The sequence below is a fragment of the Purpureocillium takamizusanense genome, chromosome 10, assembly GCF_022605165.1.
Source record: "Purpureocillium takamizusanense chromosome 10, complete sequence".
Classification (NCBI taxonomy): Eukaryota; Fungi; Ascomycota; class Sordariomycetes; order Hypocreales; family Ophiocordycipitaceae; genus Purpureocillium; species Purpureocillium takamizusanense.
Genome location: NC_063077.1, coordinates 1,183,937 through 1,203,397, shown reverse-complemented (window position 1 = coordinate 1,203,397; position 19,461 = coordinate 1,183,937). Strand labels below are relative to the sequence as shown.

The 19,461-nt window shown below is 62.0% G+C and overlaps 3 protein-coding genes across 3 annotated transcripts; all 3 read right to left on the bottom strand.

The window, feature by feature from the left end:
- Window positions 1–3,495: 3,495 nt before the first annotated feature.
- JDV02_009877 (uncharacterized protein) lies at window positions 3,496–6,379 on the bottom strand. The gene has a single exon (XM_047991570.1). It carries the CDS (start codon window positions 5,960–5,962, stop codon window positions 3,815–3,817), a length of 2,148 nt encoding a protein of 715 aa, XP_047847582.1. The 5' UTR covers window positions 5,963–6,379; the 3' UTR covers window positions 3,496–3,814.
- Window positions 6,380–10,045: 3,666 nt separating this feature from the next.
- On the bottom strand, window positions 10,046–12,995 carry JDV02_009876 (uncharacterized protein; the record flags this gene model as incomplete). Its single annotated transcript, XM_047991569.1, has 3 exons — window positions 10,046–10,194; window positions 10,266–10,961; window positions 11,870–12,995. 3 exons carry the CDS (start codon window positions 12,993–12,995, stop codon window positions 10,046–10,048), a joined length of 1,971 nt encoding a protein of 656 aa, XP_047847581.1.
- An 11-nt stretch (window positions 12,996–13,006) lies between these two features.
- Window positions 13,007–13,946, bottom strand: JDV02_009875 (uncharacterized protein). The gene has a single exon (XM_047991568.1). The coding sequence runs from the start codon at window positions 13,445–13,447 to the stop codon at window positions 13,010–13,012; it is 438 nt and encodes a 145-aa protein (XP_047847580.1). The 5' UTR covers window positions 13,448–13,946; the 3' UTR covers window positions 13,007–13,009.
- Window positions 13,947–19,461: the final 5,515 nt, after the last annotated feature.

The following is a 19,461-nucleotide window of genomic DNA, read 5'->3' as shown; positions in this document are numbered from 1 at the left end:
AGATTGCGTTTAGTATCAGACAATCAATGAATGTCCCCAGCCCACATCCGCACGACCGAGTTGCTCAGTCAGTCAGAGTGGTTCATTCATTCAAATGAGCGAGGCGAGGCGAGGCAAGGCAAACCAGACCGCCATATACGTTAGTTACGAAGTACATGGTAGCCCTCACCGCCATCCTCCCCCCGCCACTCACCAGCCTCCCAGCCAGACAATCATCGTGAGCAGAGTCAAAACAACGACGACCGCCGCCGCCGCCGCCGCCGCCCCCATCATTTACTGGGGAAGGGGGCGCATTTGATCCATGGCCCCGTTTGCAACGTGGAGCAACGTAAGAGCCGCCCGTCTCTGACGGTGTGGCCGACGCCGACCTAATCAAGCGTAGGCTCTCGCCAGAGGCCCCCCGCGCGTCGTGTGTCTCGCGCCGCCCTCCCTGCCTCTCTGCTGATCGGGCATCAACAACAGGTGAGAGGGATCGCGCGTGTGTGTCTGTCTGTCTCTTATCTCCTAGCTGCGGCAGACGCGCGATCACGTACTGAGGTGTAGTACATATACCGCCGCCGCGTCTGTTGGTTCGGGCCTCCCCCCCCCGCTGCGTGGCACTGTCTCGGCACCAGACGAGACACCACGCCGGGCCGGGGCGGCTACTGGTTGTGGCGTACGTAGGCAGGGGCACGTTTACTTGCCTTAGTACTCCGTACCTAGCACGTATAATATGCTGCCTGCCTGCCTGCCTGCCAGCCAGCTCGTTGGGAGGAGATGAATTGATGGGGTTGTGCGGTGGCCACGCCTCACGCGGGCTGAGAGTCGCTCCGCCCAGCCATCGCAGGTCCAGGTCCAGTTCCAGGTCCAGGTCCGCGCGCGAGGCGAGGCGAGGCGAGGCGAGGCGAGGCAAAGTCGCAGAACGCGGGCACAACTCACGGTTCGCGGCCAATCCCTTGCACGAGCGCACGCACAGCACGCAGCCGGCCCCCCGTCAGCCAGCCGACAGGAGGCATCAACGCCCGTGCGCCGGGGGTCGGTCCTTCATCTCTTCGTCTCTGCCCCATCTTCCAGTCCTACTAATAATATCACCACAACAGCGTTGCATCTATCCGTATGTGCGTACCTACGTATTGCCAGCAACTGCACGCGATTCGTGCGCGGCTCCTGCGTCTCTCGGCCACCAACCACTCGCTGATGAGGCAGGGGTTCAACGCTGGGCATGGCTGGCTGTTGGACTTGCTTCCGTCGTGCAGTGCATCCGTGGTGCTTTCCACTATGAATGGCTGCTAATAAGTACAGTATACCACCACCCATCATCACCACCATCACCCATCACCACACCTCCTTCACCATCCATCCAGAGCCTTCTTGGGGGGAGGAAAGTGGTGGTTGCATTCCGTCCACACACGGGGGGCGCCTTGCCTGATGCTGCTGACGATCATCCCTGCCCGTCACCCGTCCGGAGCAACATCCCCGGCCCAGTTCATCATCATCAGCCAGCAGCAGCATCATCGCCCATCCCATCGGCCTGAGACGACGCATGCAGAAGCAAAGGCCCATCATCTCGGATGCTTCCCGAGCAGCAGGCGGCCACGTTTGCATGTATGTACAATAACAGCACTATAGGTACGATTCTATCTATGTATACCCCGTACGGCACGGTATTCCGCCGACGAGCGCCGTTCAAATATCGCTCGATGCCTCCTCCCTCCCTCCCTCCCTATCCACTCGGCACCTCATCGCCCGTGAGGGAAAAGAAAAACCAGGCGCCTCGGCCGTTGTCATCACCTCGCACGGAGGGCACGTACGGCTGACAGGGCCATTACGCCCATTAATATCGCGCTTCAATAACCCGAAGCCCCTCCCCCTTCTCCCCGCCAGCAGCAGTTGCCAACGCCTCAGCTGACCTCGGGGGGCTCTCGTCTCGCCTTGCCCATTTGTCCTCGCTTCCCTTCCTGTAGCCCAAAAAACCTGTTTCGACTTGACCTCCACCTCCCGTGTTGTCCCCGCGCCCAGTACTGCGTACGTACATACTCTGTACGTGTATAGAATGCATGCGTTGGTTGGTCCCGAACGCGGCGAGTGGTTTATATATCATGGCTGGTTGGCCGGCCGGCTGTCTCCCGAGATGCTCGACTAGGGACCCGCCTGTGCGGGACTTGTATAAAGCACTCGAGATTGACGACAACGACAACGGCGGCGATATCCTCCTCCCCAGGCTGTGTATTTCCGTGACACGCCCGCCAAAGGGCCCGCGCTCAGCCATCCTGTGACGACGCCGATGGCCCCTCTGTTGTGGTCCTCTTTGTCCGCGCGCCAAGGCATCAGCGCCTTGTTGCGTTGTAGATTTCGTAACGAATTCATGACGGCGCATTGCTTGCGACTGGCACGGATGGGGGAAGGGGGCCGTACTGCGCAATGTGCACCCGTCGTTCGTGATCACACGTGTACACACACACACGCACACACACGAACCCGTCCGCCCTCCGGGCGATGACGAGTTTCCGTTACGGCTTCGCATCTCCCTCCCCAGACTGGGAGAATAAATACAGGCCGCCGCCGACCCCTTTCTGCCCCGCCCCCAGGTCCCGTTGAAAGAATGAAACAAAACCAAGAACACATCAAAGTAGACATCCTACTGTCTTTCATCTAGAAAACGGCCTGCCTCAATTCGAAACCCCTCCCCCCCCCCTTTCCCCGGGAACGCGTCTCACGCCTCGGCAATGAAGTCCGGCTTCATCATCGTCATCTTTGCCGCCGCCCTCGGCGCGGCGCGCGACCGCAAGCGTAAAGTCCACGACACAGAAGGAGTGAGTTGCCCTAGGAGTACATGTCCCCCGAGACGGCAGCAATGCTGGAAAAATAGAGAGTACCTGGTGGTAGTGGTGGTAGTAAGGTACTAAGCTAATACGCCTTGCGCTTTCTCCCCATTACACAGTTTTGCCTGGCCGTCAACCAGAAATGTTACTTCAAGGCGATCCAGCGCGTTGGCTCGATAGACATGTACGGGGCACAGCACAAAGTCATCAACGTCGTCGATCGCCCCTGCCCCTCAGAGTCACAGGTACGCCCTATTCATCAATACCATGTTGCCAGGATCCATCCCCTATTGTTGCAAAAGACAAACGGACACACATATGCATCGTACGCCCGTACGCGCCCGCCCCCTCCCTCCCCGGCAACAAAAAGAGGCCCTCCCTGTCCTTATCACCTCCCCCCTTATCAAAGATTCAAAGCTAACCTGCCTCTTCCGAAACATCGCAGTGCTCTGAGAGCACTGGCAAATGCGATGTTATCGTCAACGAGAATGGTTTTGTAACGGGCGTCGTGTGCAAGTAACCCTCCCGGCGATAGCCTGTCGTCCATGACCGGGTCGTGGAGGTATATTCTCCAACCCCCGACACGTTGGGGGCTTTCAGCGAGGTTGCGCAAAGTATGATTGGGGAACAAAAGGCCGTGGTAAGGAGGAACAGCCACGACAAAATCTTCTAGATGGCCGCTCACGTCAATAGCTTTGTTGCAAACAGCACTTGTATTATATCAAGTATAGATGCGGCTGGTATACCCCTAATATGCAGGCCGTCGATCCGGCAAACCAACGCCAGGGACTATGCAATGACCACTGAGAAAGAAGCACGCCTTCCGTCCCCTACGCTCGTGCGCCGCATGGCCCAGCCTACGCGAGCCCGCTCACCCATGAGAACCTCCCGTGTGTGACTGACTGTACACCGACAGCAGACTGCCCCGAAAATAGAATGTGAGGCGGCACACCGCATATACGACGAGCGTGCCATCGTCTCCTTGTTCCAATGCACTTCCGAATGCGACTCTCTCATGCGTACCGCGCCGGCCCCCCTGGCCCAGGTGGTGGCGGTCCCCACGGCCCGGCAGCGTATCCACCTGGGCCGGGCGGTCCCCCGGGTCCATACCCGTACTGCGGCCCCGGCGGCCCCCTCGAGCCGTGCTGCTGCTGCTGTTGGTGATACTGGTGGTACTGCTGTGGCGGCGGTTGGCCCGTATACGCCGGCCGGTGAGGCGGGCCCGGCGGACCCTGCAACACGGCTTCGAGCTTACTCTCCAGCACCTGGCTCGTCTTGTCGAGCCACTTCTTGGCCGACGCGCTGCTGAACAGGCTGCCGCCGGCGGACCCGTTACGCGGGGGCAGCGGCGGCGGCAGGTGCGGCCTGGGAGGGTACATGGTCTTGGGCGGCGGTGGGTACGCGGCGGCGCCTGGAGGCCCGGACCCGAAGCCCGTGGGCATCGGCGCCATGGGGGCGTACGGCCCGGGCATGGGGCGAGGCGGCAGCGGGGGTGGGTGCTTTGCGTCGGCAGGATTATACGGCGGGAACGGTCCGTACGGAGAGGGATAGCCGCCAGGCCCATTCGTAGGACCCGGGGACGGCATGTATGGTTGATGATGCATCGGCTGAGGCCCGGGACCAGGTGATCCGTACGGATACGGCGGCGGAGGGGACTGCGGGGTGTGCTGCTGAGGCATGCTTGGGTCGGGCATGGCCTGATGGAAGGGCGGTCTCTGCGGTTGTGGTTCGGCAGTTGCCGGGACTTGAGTCTGATGTGGTGAGGGTAGCGGCGGGGACGTGGTGGGAGTGTATGTCTGCTGCGGGATGCTGTACGTCGAGTTGACAGGGGACGGCGAGTGCATCGGATGAGGAGGATAACCTTGCGGCAAGGGAGAGATGGGTGTCATGCCAGGCACGGGAGAGGCGAGAGCGGCGTGGGCGTCGTGGGAATACGGCTGGGGGGCGTAGATGGGTTGCTGCGGCGCTGAACCTACCGCCGGCCATGGGGGGTTGAGGGGAGAGTGCGGTGCAGAGGCCCAAGTAGAGGAGGCGGCGGAGCTGGGCGGGATACTCGCGCTCGGGGGGCGAGGCGAGGCAGAGGCCGGTCGCAGAGCTGATCCCATCGCCGGCCCCTGTTGGCTCTGGACCGCACCCGGCGACAGCGATGTCGATGTGGCTGACGGCACAGCAGCCAAGGACACATTGGCCGGCGCAGGCGGACTCGACGTCTGTGGCTGAGGCGAGTACATAGGCGGTTCAACCGTTTTGCCCTGGCTTTGCGTGGCCTGGACTGCTGCTGCTCCTACGGTTGGTTCTGCGATAGGAGTCGTGGATTGGGGCGGTCGGGGGCTAGACGGCGTCGATCCGGGCTTCGTCTCCGGTGAGATATAGAAGTGATGCGGGGCCGCGCCCATGGGCGCCGGGGGGCGTTGGCCAGGGTCGCCCTGGGGCGGCGGCGGAGACTCTGACGGCTGATACGGCCGGTATGCGAGTGTCGTTGTCGTCCCATCCTTGGACGCCGCAGGTGGACGCACATTCGCATCCGGGCCGTCATTTTCGCGCTCAGGGGGCGGCGAGTAGGGCTGGTACACCGTCGGCGACTTGGGCGACATCGCCTGCGGGCGCGATATCCTCAACGGCGCCGGATATGCCACGCCATCAGCCTCGCCAGCCGCCACGTGCTGCCCCTCGTCTCCAGCATCGGCATCACCATCGCCTGCCTCTCGCGGACCAGGCGTCAGCGCCTGCGGGTACACTGTCGCCCGGGGTGCATCATCGCCCTCCCCTGACGGGCCATGATACGGCCACGGATTTGCGGGCTCCCGCGCCGCGGACCCTTCCGCCTCCTTGTCGTCATTCTTGTGTTCCGACTTGTGCGCCGCCGCGGTCGCGGGAGTTTCCTCGAGATAAAATGGCCACGGGTTCGCTTGCACCGAGGCCGAATCCACGTCGGCCGGCGGCGGTCTTTTGATCGGCTCGGGGGTGAGGCCCTGCTTCCGCCGAGTCGCCGAGTCGCCCGGCATCTCAAAGGCGAGGCCGCCGTCGGGCGTCGGGACGGTGCCGTGCATTGGCGCGGCGTCGAGCTCGGCGACGAAGAGCGGCGGCGGGTAGCTCTCGCGGTTCGTTCTGCCGCCGCTGGCAAGTTGCTGCTGCTTCTCGTGCTGCTCGTGGCGTGTCATGGTTGGGCCGACCCGTCGGCTCGATAGGCACACGGGTATGGGTGCACGTATGCAGGTCAGAGTCCTCGATCCGCCACCCTCGTCGCTGCCGCTGTGTCGTCGTCGGTAGTGTTCCCGCCGGTTGGGCTACTGAGGGGTCCCCGCGATGGCAGGCAGGCAGGCAGGCGGGCAGGCAGGCAAGACAAAGCCAAGACCCGTCTCAAGTGCCGCCTTGGCCCTGGGGCGCGCCGCCGTTGCCAGCCTGGCCAAGACGCCCGAGTGGCATCGCCCGAGCCGTCGCTCGCTCACCGTCTGCGTCGGGGGGTTGTCTTTCGCCCGGTAGCTCGCTCGCTTGAGGGAGGGACGCGGTTTGAGGCTGGACGACGCTGTCGCGAGCATGTGTCGAGCGACAAACCGCACGTCAAAAGGGGGTTGAGGTGGAAGGGGGCAAAAACGATGCCAACCCTCTCGTTAGCGGAGGGTCCAATGCGGGTTTGCGGGCACCGAACCCAAACCCCCCCCGGACGCTACTGATGGGCTGAACCTTCCATTCCTGCCTAAGCAGGCACTAACTAAATCTAGCCTTCCCCCCCCCCCCTCCCCTCTCCCCCACCATCAAAACCCGGCATATGGCACCTATTTGCGTCCTCGCAACTTCGTTGAAGCAGTCAATGCCACTTACACAACTACAAGGACAGAATAGCACGGGCACCATCGGTATACCTTCTCTTTCGTCATAGCTTAGGCGGTGCTACAACGGATTGTGGCTGCAGACGATGGGCGCTGCTGCTCAATGACTTGAGTCGTGCGACTGAAGCCAGAGCACGACAAACGCTGGCGGACGCTGGTGAAACGGGCAGATACCGAAACCCGTACACGACTAGGAATGTGATCCGGACGACTGCGTCCCTGATGCAGCGTCAGGATGAAGGTGGCCAAGCATGGGAGACTACATTTGAGGCAGAGCAGAAGTCCGTCGGGTCTATCTGCGATCCCAGAAAGATGCTCACCGTCAGAGCGCCCAGAGGAGAAGCGCAAGTAAATGCTGCAAGCCGCCATGAACAAGGTGGTGTTCGCGAAAGGAATCATAGAGTCGACTGAACCATGTAGCGGTCTAGTGACAAAAGTCGATCCGGGCCATGTTGGTTACGTGGACGCAAGGAGAGATGTACCCAGCCAAGCCGTCGCGGCACAGTGGGTTCTGAGGCAGGTCCCTCTCGTTGGAGCCGGATTAATGCCGTCCGACATGACCGAGGCTAAGACTTATACGAAGACCAAACGAAGAAAGAGTGCCGACGATGAGGCCGAATCAGGCAAGGCAGTCCATGAAGTGCAAGCCAAGCCAGGAACAAGTCGGCCGCCTTGCCCAACGAAGCGGGACCCGGCCTGGCACATTCAGGAGAGCCCTCCCGACATCCTGTCCAGGGGGTACCGGGCAGAAACGCCTGGCTCCAGACGCTGTTCAGGACACCTCATAGAGGCCAGGCAGACCCGCACCGCACAAGGGCCGCGTCGTAGGCGCAAGACTCTCGGCACGTCTATACAGTTCCACCTCGAATCGTACAGCCTCTCGAGACAAAACATGGCCAAGACGACGAGCGAGCCCTCGCCCCTCGCCAGACATTGCAGACTCCCTACGGCCTCCCGCCTCACAGGGGGTTCCCGTCGCGGCGAGGATGCAAGCAGCGCCCCGAGAGAGTAGGGCAGAGCATCGGAGCTGGTCGGCGTTCGAGACAAGTACAGGCATAGGTGAACTTTGGTCAAGGCTCGCGCTGGCTGCTACACTTGGCTCTATCGTGGAGTGCACAAGCTGGACTCGAACTTCAAGGGTTTCATTCCCGTCCCCTCGAGTTCAGTGCTTTCGCGCGTCAGAGTCATTCTTGAGCCAGGCACTTGGACTTGAGTCTGGGCGTGAAACTGCCTGATACGCTGCTGCTAGAGCACGTCTATACCCGAATACCAATTAGTAAAATGTCCACCAGGACACGGGAGCGATGCTGCAAGGCAGTGTCCCCGCGTCAAGCAAGGCACTCTGGATCGCCAGTGCCTGCGACCGACCCGCGAGAGCACGCACCTAGAGAACAAGACGACACACGCGCAGACCATAATGGACTTCTGATTCGTAGTCTTTGTCAATCGCACACGTTCACGTCACGTCTCCAGACGATGTCGCAGATCTCATGACTCGTTTGTTCGGTCCCTACCCATTTCCCACCCACAGATCCTTCCCACGAACAGACCCGAAGGAAGGGAGGCGAGACGCCATCGCCCCCATCGCCTCCTCCACCCCCCTCCGTCTTTGCGCGCGAAGTGCATTACCAGATATTCCCTTGCTATACCGCGGACGAGGAGGAGGAGGGGCCGTTTGATATATGGGGATGTGGGGTTCAGACGAAGCCTGGGCGACCTTATTATAGAGGTCAGGGGAGGTCAGGAGCGCGGGGGGATGCGCAGCAGCTTTGCGGGGGAGCAGGGGAGAAGGATCCATCCGCCTTGTTTCTTCTAAACCTATCTTAGGTAGCCTTGCGGCGAGGGAAGAGTACATACATGCGTCACCTTACTCGGGGTCACGCACATCCAGCTCGCAAGCAGTTCGAGGCCGAAATTGACGACGATCACGGCCCCGGGGGGGTCCTCCGTCCGTCACGGCGGCCCGCTTACCAGGGAGTGTTGATGCTTGCTGCCCCGCCCGGGGTTTACAAGGTTGGTTGTGTCGAGTTGAGCCGCCCGCCCTGCCCTGCCCTGCCTGGCATTCTGCAGCAGCAGCTGCTGCGCACCTCCAGCAAGGTTGCCCGCTCCCATGCAGCACGGCCGCTAGTTACTCGCGCAAGACCACCTCGTCCGTCCCCCCATCCCCCCATCCATCCATCCATCCATCCATCATCCATCCCCCCATTCCATCCGCCGCCCCGCCCCCGGGCACTCTCCACCTAGCCTCACCTCACCCTATGCGTAACCTATCTATGCCTTGCCCAGCCAGGCCCTAGCAGTAATAGTAATAAATCGCAGCAGCAATTCCCTTCCCCCACACTCTGTACTTTATACCCCGCCCTGCCTCCCGTCCATGCCAGCCAGCCTACCTACCTAAGTTGGTATGTACTTCGTACCTTCGGTACTGTCCCTCCCGCGTCTTTATCCCCCCCCCCCCCCAAACCCCGCGAATTCAGATCTCGTCAGCGCTCTGCACATCCACACAAAACAGCCGACGCATCCGTCCATCCAGACAGGATAGGACCCTGGGCCTGCTCAAACGCCCAACCCCCGGACCCCGACCCCCGACCCCCGGGACCCCCCTCCCGCGAACGGCGCTCCGCCGCCCGGGCCCTCCCGGTCCCCCGTTCCCCCCCCCCACCTCCAGGCCCCCTGGGCTGGCTGCCTGGACCCTCCACTCACTCCCGTCCTGCTTTCAAGGTTCTCCGCCGTTCCGACGCCTCCCCTGCCCACCGTACCGTACCGCAGCCATCCCCCTCCCCTCCCGTGTCCGGCCCGCTTCGTCAGCCCTCCCCCCTTCCCCCCTCCCACCTCCCCGCCTCTCGCCAGGCAGGCAGGCATGGCAGGGTTCCCATCGTGTCCTGCAGCGACGCATGCATGCACGTCTACCCGTCGTCTTGCAGGACGCACCACCAACCGGGACGAACCGCTGGCTTGGGCCCGGGCCCCCGCGCGCGTGTGCACACACCCCTAAATCGGCGGCCACTGCCCTCGGTCAGAAAGGCAATCTATTCACCACCAGAACATGTAGTCTTCGCGCGCCTGCTCGTCCAGCCATATATGTATGCGTGCCAAAGGTCTTTGTCTATTCACATATGTTTTTTCAATCGGCTATACAAAATATCCGCACAAATAGTGTCGACGCGGCCCAAGACCGCACGCGGCCATGAGCTGGAGAAATAAATGAACCCGTCCGCCGTCTCCTCCACGTCCAAAGTCACAAAGTCGACCTTTCGTTGAGGCCATGACCCGCCATTACAGAACCTACCACAAGAGTCGCTAACGCTCGGGGAATCTGTAAAGAGCACCAAAGACGGACAAGGAGTGACAAGAATGGCAAGAAATCCTCCCGGTCCCGAACCGCCCCTCCCCAAACCCCACAATCCTCACTCTCTAATCCTCCACCTCATCTTGCTCGCCTCGCTTACTCCGGTCGGTCCATCGCTTCTTGCCCGTCCGGGTCTCGTAGTGGGGAGCGACGGCTGCAACGTCCTGCATGGTCGCCTCAATGGCAGCGCGCGTCTTGTTGCGATAGCAGTCCACTGTGGCCCACCGCGTTAGCTTTCTCTGGCTCCCCGACGCGACCCGACTCGCGTTTTCCATCTAGACTTACTGGCGCGCTGGAGGAAGACGGTCCTCCCGGCAAACACGCGGCTCTGCAGCCACGCCATTCGGTACGCCAGGTCGTTGAGCTTGACCTCCCTGCCGCGGATCGACTTTCTCATTCTCGGGACCGTCGCCTCGCCGTCATCTCCCTCAGCCATGGTGACCCGAACCGTTTCGCCCATCGACTTGGTGCCGCGGCCGCGGCCGGCCTCACGGCCCTCCGTCTCCTGCGTCCCGTCATCGTCCATGTCATCCACAAAGAAGCGCGAGCCCGTCGCGCTCGGCGGAGGGCTCTGCATCTCGCGGGGAAAGTAACTGCGGGGATACAGGCTAGCGCCCTTGCGGAAGCTATCGGGGATCTCGTTGGTGTCGACGCCGTCCAGCGTCACCCGCACGCGGAGCCGCGAGCCGCGCACGTTGTCCTCGACGAGGATGAACTTGCGCTTCTTGGCCTCAGGAATGTCGGGGAACAGCCCCTCGGGCTCGTCGGCCGTGGTCCTGCTGTGAGCTCGGGCTGATATCGCGCCGCCGGCCCGGGGAGCCATGTGAGACATGGGTCCTCCCTGGGCGCCGCCAGGGTAGCCGTGGGCCCCGTACCCGGTGAAGACGTGCGACTGTCTCACGTCATCGCCGCCACCCGCATGTCCTGGATGTGCCGGGCCCTGGTGGTGGTGGTGGTGATCCTCGTACGAATTGCCGTTGCCTCAACAGAATAGAAATGTTAGCCCAAGATCATTAGTGACATGCTGTCTCGACGCGGCCGTGTCGTGTGGTGGAGGGATGTGTCGGGGACCCCGGGATGTGTGGCTGTTTTGTCTCAATGTGTCCTTGCTTTCTTTTTTTTTTTGGCTCTTGCTCTGTCTCTCTCCGTCCCTCGCACTCTCCCCATCCTCTGTTCCTGCCTGAGACAAGCAAGCAAACAAATTGATTCTGCCAACATGGTTGCAACTTAATATAGCCAAGAGGCTGATTGAGCTCGTCTATGAGTCGCACGAAAACCAGCAGCGATGCTAATGCAGAGGGATAAAGAGGACATGACAGCGGCGACGGCCGTGTGCGACTTTATGATAATGTACAGAAGGTTGTGACATTCCGAGATTCGTTCTGAAACTCGCCGTCTCTGCAGCAGGCTGCTGTGTCGCTGTGACGGGGGTGGCACGGAGGGAGGGGGGCCCCTTGGTGCGGCAGCACGCGAATCCCCCCCACCCTTGCCTATATATAACAGGAAAATGTGTGAAGCAAGAAAGATTTGATACAGGCCCATTCCCAGACGTCGCGACAAGAGAGGAAATGCTCGTCCCCCTTCAACAGGAAGAAGGGACTCGAGAGGACATAGGAGACAAGACGCGAAGAACCAAATGTGCGCGAACCCTTTTTCTTTTTGCAATGACAGTGGGGGGGAGAGAAAGAAACAAATGCGAGAACAGGGGTGGAAGAAGGTTTGGTATCATCAAAGCAACACAACGTCTCTCGTGACGTCGGGCCCCTGTGCTGTGCTGTGCAGTGCAGTGCAGTGCAATGCGATGCATCGAGGTGCTTGCAGGGAGCAAATCAAAGCAGTGCAAACGCGGGCAGATGCGAGGCTCTCAAATCACATCTGGTGGAACATACCGACTTCGTCTCCTCCGCCGGGGGCGCTTCCATCGGGATGGGCCCCGGCATGGTGGTGCATTGGCTGTCCCATGCTGCTCAACCCCGGCTTGCCCATCGCGGGGCCACCTCCAGGTCCCATGGGCGGCGCGGCCGACATCCCTGGCGGGCCGCCGGGGCCGGGCATGTGCGCCGCGCCGGGGTGTGGCGTGGGGGTTCCCGGGACCTGCTTGCGCGTGTTCATCTTGGCCATGCGACGAACGCGTCGGCTTCGAAGCCTGGGGTCCTGGTTGCTGTTCCGCCAGCTGTCCACCGCCCTTTGGATCAGGCCTCGCTTGCCGCGCAGCGGAGCGTTGAGCTGCGCCAGCGCCCAGCCCACCCGGTTGCAGTCCGTCTCGTACATGAGGCGATTGCCGCGGTACTGGTCCTTGGGGCAGCAGGCCCGGGGGTAGACGCAGTTCTCCTGTTTGAACTCGGGGGACAGCTCGTCCGTGTTGACCGACTCGACGTCGCACCGGATCGTGTATTCCATCTTGACACGGTCGCGCGAGTACTCGAACGCGATCCACTGCACGCCGTTTCCGTCCTGCCTCACCACGAGCGGAGTCGTGGCGGGGATGGGCCCAGGGGCAGCGTTGGGATTCACGCCAGCAGCTTGATTGCCGGGGCTCTGCAGCTGCGGCGCGCTCTGCTGGTGCTGGTGCTGATGCTGATGCTGGTGTTGCGGTTGCGGCATCGGGGACGTCTGCGCCTGCTTCTGGAGCTGCACGGGAACCTGGGACTCAATCTTGGGCCGCGGACTACCCGTCATGCCCGCCTGAGCGTGTTGCGCCGCGTGCTGCGTCATCTGGTTCTGAGGTGCTGGGTGCGACATCATCATATTGGGCTGCGAGGTCATCGACTGCTGCGGGTGATGCGCGTGCTGGGCATAGGGCGAGGCGGCAGGGTGAGGCGGCATCGACTGGTAGTGCGGTTGCGGTTGGTAATACATGGACTGCTGGAGGTGCTGGGACGGGGGCTGCCCGTATATGCTGCGATGCTGGTCATGCTGAGAGGGTGAGGCGACCGACGCGGGCGAGTTGGACTGCGGCGTATGATAGGACATGGGAGGGTAAGGTGGTCTAGGCATCTGCGCGGCGGCCATCATGTCGGAGGTGTCTGCTAGCAAGTGGCCGACGTCAGCACCTGGTATGTCATGTCAACGGCTTCGCTCCTGAACTCACCTGCGGAGGTGTATCCGCTGTTGGCACCCGGAGTGCTATAGGGACTCGGATGGCTATAGTAGCCCAGGTTGTCTTGGGAGCTGGCGCCGTGGCTGCCTGGTTGGTAGGCCTGCGGGAGGGAGTGCGTGGCCGAATATGCGCCCTGGTGGTGCTGCGCCTGCTGAGATTGGTGGTGGTGTTGCTGCTGCTGCTGATGCTGCTGCTGATGCTGATGCTGCTGCTGATGCTGATGCTGCTGCTGCTGCTGCGGCGTGTGAGCCTGCGGGTGATGCTGCTGGTGGACAATGCTCGGCGGTCGCGAATGTTGAAGGTGTTGCGAAGGCGGAGGACCCTGTTGTTGGTGGTGGGGATGATGCTGCATAGAGACAAGATGCATCAGTAAGACATCGACAGTGAAAAGAAGGGCTAAAGCCTCCGCAAGAATCAGTCTGAGGTAGGACGCGTTGGTGTTTTATTTGGGGGCCCCTGGACGGCAGCAGGCCAGGTCTGGGAAGCTCAGTGGGGTGGGCCAGTCCCCTGGCGGCGGACCGACTGGGATGGCACGGGTGAGGCGTGCTAGGCCCAGAAGGTCCACGCTGATAAAGCAACCTTGCACCCGCTTACTCGAGCGAGCCCCAGGCGAGGCAATGGGGGGGCACCACCATGGATGTGGGCGGACGGGGGGGAGAAGACATCTGCCGTCCGACTGCAGCCGGCAAAAAGTGGTGAAAGCGGACGAGGCAAACGGGGAGGGGGAGGGGGGGCTGCAACGGGCAGACAGGATCACGGGAGTCAACTACCTCCTAGTCAAAAAACCTCGTGGTCTTGAAGCGCGACGACGGCGGCGGTCAGGGCCGGGAAACAATGACAGAAGCGCGCCAGAGCAGGGCAAGGGGAAGAAAAAAAAAGGCGAATCGGGGTGGTGGCGCAGATGGAAGACTGGCAGGGGGAGGAGGTATATTTGAACACGCAGGGTGACGGGCATGGATAGGAGGGAGGGAGGTGGCATCTGTAGCGAGTGGGGAAGCAATGGGCTGACAATGCATGTATGTACCGTACTGCAAGGATGGCGGCGGCGGCGGCGGCGGCGGCGGGTCGCGACAAAGCTGCTCTGCTCTGCTCTGCTCTGCTCTGCTCTGCTCTGTTGTGTTCAACACCTGCTCTGCGCTGCGCTGCGCTGCCGTGCTGTGCTGTGTTGAGCAGTGCTGCGCTTTGCGCTTCTCCGCCTCGCATCGCACTCCTTGTGCTGGCTGTGCTGTGCCGCCGGGCTTAGAGCTCCCCCTCGCCCCCCCCCCAACAAGGCTCTGCTTACCATGGCCTGTTCGACAACTTGCCGGCCAAAAAAGCTCAGGGCAGGCAAGATGCCGGTATGCAGGTGCTCGCACCGCACCGCAACGCAACGCCGGAGCCTGTGCCGCCTTGCAGCCGGGCCACAAGTTGGACGGTGAAGAATACCACGGCAGGTGCAGAAGCTCCCGCCGCGAAGCCATGCTCCAGTGTCTTTTTTTTCCCTGGCGGGGGGGACTTGGGCACCAGCAAGGCCAGCCAGGGGCCCGCACGCCGCGCAGGGGTGGGGGTGCGTTGGGGCCTCGGGGGAGCGACGGGGGTCCTCCCAAGAGGCCCAGCAGGCGGGAGGAGAGAAGAGGCCGGGGGCGCCCGGGCAGGGCCAACGCATGGAAGGCGGGCGACAGGGGTTGGGACGCTTTTGATTAAACGACCAATGGACAAGCCGCCTGGGGGGACAGTGTGCGTTTTCCAAGGGGCAGCTGCCCAATGGAGCACTCGAGAGCCGGGGCTAGCCAGTGGACCAGGATTCGACCGGGATCCAGGCGTCTGCATGCTCCCAAGCTCCTCGTCTCCGCCGCCGCTGGGAGGAAGGGGGGGTGGGGTGGAGTGGCATGGGCCCAGGGGAGGGGAGCGATGGGGGATGAGGAAGAGGTCCTCAGGCGGTGTGGACAGGGAAGGTGTCGAAGCCAAGGCAAGGCACGGCCACGCGCGCACCTCAACCACCCACCAGCATCACCACACCCATCCCAATCACCACCCAGCAGGAGGTGGTGGTAACAGACAACCGTGGTGGTGGCAGCAGCAGACAGACAGCAGCGGCAGCCGTGGCTCTTCAGCCATTGCCACACGGCCCCCAGAACCCGCCACGGCATGGATCCCGCCGTCGCAGCCCCCTGTCGCCGTCGGCTTCGACATGACGCTGTCAACGGCTGGCTGGCTGGGCTGAGCTGGGCTGGGCCGCGCTGCCGCTGCCGATGGCGGTCCAACGCGGCAGAGTTCAACGGGGAGGCGCTCGCCCCAGTGGTAGTGGTTGTGGTGGTCGCAGTGGTGGCTGCGGCTTCAGCATCAAAAAAAAAAAAGAGGCGCACAACGGTCGGCCGACGGGAGGCAAAGGACGCAGTCGCCGCAGACTTCCGGCTGGCGCCGAGTCGGCGCCTGGTAGGTGCTCGCTGGCTGCGTTCCCCACACGCCGCGCCGCGCTGCGAGGCAACTTTGGCTCGCAGCTGCGCCGGTCGCTTCGCTTCGTCCTGCAGCAAGCCCCGTTCCCAATCTCGCTGCTGGTGCCGGCGGGCAAGACACCCAAGCCTGTCCACCACGCTTGCGTGCTGCTCGGCTCAGAGGGTGCTTTGTGTCGCGGCTGGCGTCACGCCACACATGGCAAACACGGTCGTGAATCGTCGGCATCCGTCTGCTGTCCAGCCCGCCCTCGTCCTCGACGGTAGCCACCACCCTCTGCATCCCACTAGGGACCTCTCTGGGCTGGCTGGCTGTGCTGGCTCGCTGCGCTGCGCTGCGCTGTCGAACCCGGTGCGGTCCAGCGCCTTGGGCTGACACTGGATTCGCCAGCCCCCACCAACTCATGGCGCTGGCCCAGGTCGCTTCAACCTCCCGGGTACAATAAGCGCGTTCCCCGGTCCACGCCACACGCGGACACACACACACACACACACACACACACCTCCCGGGCAGGCCCAACGACAGTTGGCCCACAGTCGTCGCTGTTGGCGCACCCTTGAGCCGGGGCGAATTGGGGGGTGGGGAGCGCCGGACGTCTCGACAGCCTCGCGGCCCATTGGCAGATGTCGCAGAGGTCCATCTCCTCGTGCCGTCCGCCGCGTCCTGCACATTCGAGAACGTCGCATCCACCGCCATTCTGCAGCTGAGCCGCGGAGAGCTCGAGGCGTTGTGCGGGCCGACGTCCTTGCCGTCGTGTCGCACGCTCGTGTGTGTGTGTGTGTGTGTGCGTGTGTGCGTGTGTGAACGGGTGATGAGAGCTGATGCAGAGGCTGCAGCCTTCCGGCTCAGCCCTCCCCTCCCACTCTCGACGTCGACTTGCACGTACCACGCCGGGACGACCCACTCGCCTTGTCGTATGCGGGCACCCTAGTCATTGGTGAAACAGGAGTCACCCTGCCAAACCCACCACCGCTCAGTCTTGACCCGGTCAAGGTTGCGACAGGCCAGCTCCGACCGCGATGTGCAGTGAGTGCTGCTGTGCAGTGCGGTGCTGCGCTGTGCAGTTCTGAGGCCGAGCCAACCTCAAACTCACGACGACAGAGGGCAAATTGCGGGAGGTGTGCATTTCGTGCCAAACTCAATGCCGCCCAAACGCGCCGACGCTGGCTGGACGCGCGATGGGGACAACGGACCACTCGTCGGGCACTGCCCGAATGATTGTCATTGCTGCCGCGCATTGATTGAGGCGTCCGGAAATTCAAGTTCGCAGTCGCAACGACGCCACTCGGCCACAGACTTCGAGACGACGTCTCAGACGCAGAAAAATTAGGCATAACTCACCGGATCGGAAACAGGGTCCTCTTTGAAATGGCCGCGGACTTGCCGGTGCGTAGCCATTGCCGCAGTCATGAAAGCTGGCAGGACACGGAAGGGTGCGTGGTCCTATCGCGATTCTTGTCAGTCGGCTTTCGGGGCCAAGAGGTATTGTGTTGTAGGCCACATTGGGCACGTTCGGGTTCAAGGAAGAAGTACCGATCGAGTCGCGTCGGCTTTGCCCCAACACGAATCCCTGTCTCTCTTTTGTCTTTTGGCTTTCGACCAAGAGTGCTCTCGCCTTCTGCCCCGGACGATATAGTGCAGTCGACTTGACGCCTGTTCCGAGTCAGCGATTGACTTCACGTACAGTCGGGCTTCATGAGATGTGGATCGTGGCGGTTCATGCGACGATGCGTTGATGGTCTGGGTGCCGCCCAGGCTGCCCCACGGCAGCAGGACATATCCGCACCAAATCATAAACGGCACGTCCAAGTCGGTCTCAAGACAGGCCATCCCGGTCGGGGAAGCACGGACACGCAGCTTCGACTGGCTCGACTTGCGCAAAAGGCCATGGAAAATTGCAAAGGCGTGGAGCGCGGGTCTGCGGTTGAGCTCGCCCCATCTCATGCAAAAACGTACCTTGGAGGAGTTGCCCAGGCTTACAGCAACTGGAAGCCTCGAGGCCGCGCGAAGAGTCGTTCGCCAGATCCTACACAGCGCTATCAGCCTCGGTTCTACAGAAACGCGGCGCGGCGCGGCGCGGCGCGCGTTGGGTGGGATATCGCGCAGGACGCGATGTCGCGGTGGCAGGCCGGAGCTTACCAGACCTAGAGTGACGGCCAAGACCACTGGGCGATACTGAGCGCATCCGTTAATGCTGGAGACGAGGCTGGGCGGGCGACGGTTTCGCGGAGAGACGGACAGAATGTGACGTACGCTTTGACTCAACGGTATGTACGAAATACAGTGTCGGATTGTGGTTCCGACGACCGTGACGGAGCTGGCAGATGCAAAAAGTCAGCACACTGCGCTTGAACTGGTGGTTGTCGTTGGCGGCGGGGATCAAAACAGGGTGCGGTAGTTGCATGACAACTTGACAAGGCACCGACTGCATGGACCCGTTGCCCTGGCAGGCATGCTTGATCGAGCACGCACGCACACATGCATGGAGAGCGCAGAGTGCCCAGGCTGATTGATGCTTTGCGACTTGGCCGACCACCCCCCCCCCCCCTTGGTCGCTTCCCTGGTCGCCTACCCCTTTCTAGTGCGAGTCGACGCGCCGCAATCCCGAGCAGCCGGCACGCTGGCGCCAAGCAGACATCGAGGTTCGACAGCTGGGGCGTGGGCGTGGGCTTGCTCGTGCAACCTTGCGCTGTGGCCTGGCTGTGCGCCGCTGCACCAGATAGGTACGGGCTGCGCGGAAGAACGACGCACGCGACGCCGAACGACGAACGTCTCGTGGCCCCCGGCCGGCAAGCTGCGCGCAGTGGCAGCATCGAAAAGGGCAGCCCGTTGCGCCCCGAGCAGGACAGGACAGGACTGGACAGTGGTGGCTTGTGAGGAATAGGTCCACTAACCTTGAAATTGGCGCCTGAAGGAGCGGAGCACAGGGTTTGGCCTGGTCCAGGAGCTCGTCGGGTACCTCGTTTGGGGTGGTGGGGAATGTCGACCGTTAGTGGCCGTCAGCGGTTTTCGGTCAGCACTAAACCCTGCTGGTCGGTGCGGGAGAACGCCTGGAGCGACGGCAGCAAACCGTCCCTGCTGGGTGGCTGCGGGTTGGGCTCGGGCTTGGGCTCGGGGGGGATAGGCGTTTATGATGGGATTCGTGCTGCGACGAAACCTGATCAAGAGCGTCGGGTTGCGCAAAAGAAAGGCGATTTTGGCTCCCAAAAGGTTGGACTCGTCAGACCCGGCCGGCCGTCTTCTGGTGGCACCAAACCGGAACGGCTCTTGCCGGATCTTGAAGCAGCGCGAACACAGCTATTTGGTTCTTATCAGCCCCGATGGACGCGGCCGACAAGGGCGCGGTCGTTACCAATGACGATTTGAGTCGCAAGACAAAGGCTGGCGCTGTCAGGCACAGGGAGTCGTTTGGCGCCGTTTTGGTCAATCAAGCTTTATGGCGTCCGGAGGCGGCTCGCGTTTCCAACGGCTCTGCAGACGCGGTGCGTTCCTGCGGAGAACGTCACTGGTGATGTGCAGGATTCTGCAGGGTCGTCCTCTCGTCGAGTGGGCTGGGCAGGGCCAAGCGGCAGCCCGCGCGTCGGGCAAGCAAGGTGGTCAAGCAAAAAAAAAAACCTGACAGACGGCCGAGAGCGCAGGGGTTGCAGTCGTTTGACGGGAACCTTGGTGCAGGGCTGGCCACGACGTCAGACACGTCTTTCGCTGCAGTTGAGAGCCTCGGTGGCGACAGGGTCCAGCTGCACGTGGGAAGGGATATGGGATGCAAAAAGAGTTGGGGAAACGGGGGGAAAAATTAAAAGTGAATGCAGAATATGGTATGCAATGGCTGGTAACAGCAGTAGATCGTAGTAGCGCAGCACAGGATGCAGGACCCTCTCTCTCTGTCTCTCTCACTGTCCAGGCGCGAGCTTGGGAGCCACAATGAAAAGTTGCAACGACGAGGGCGCC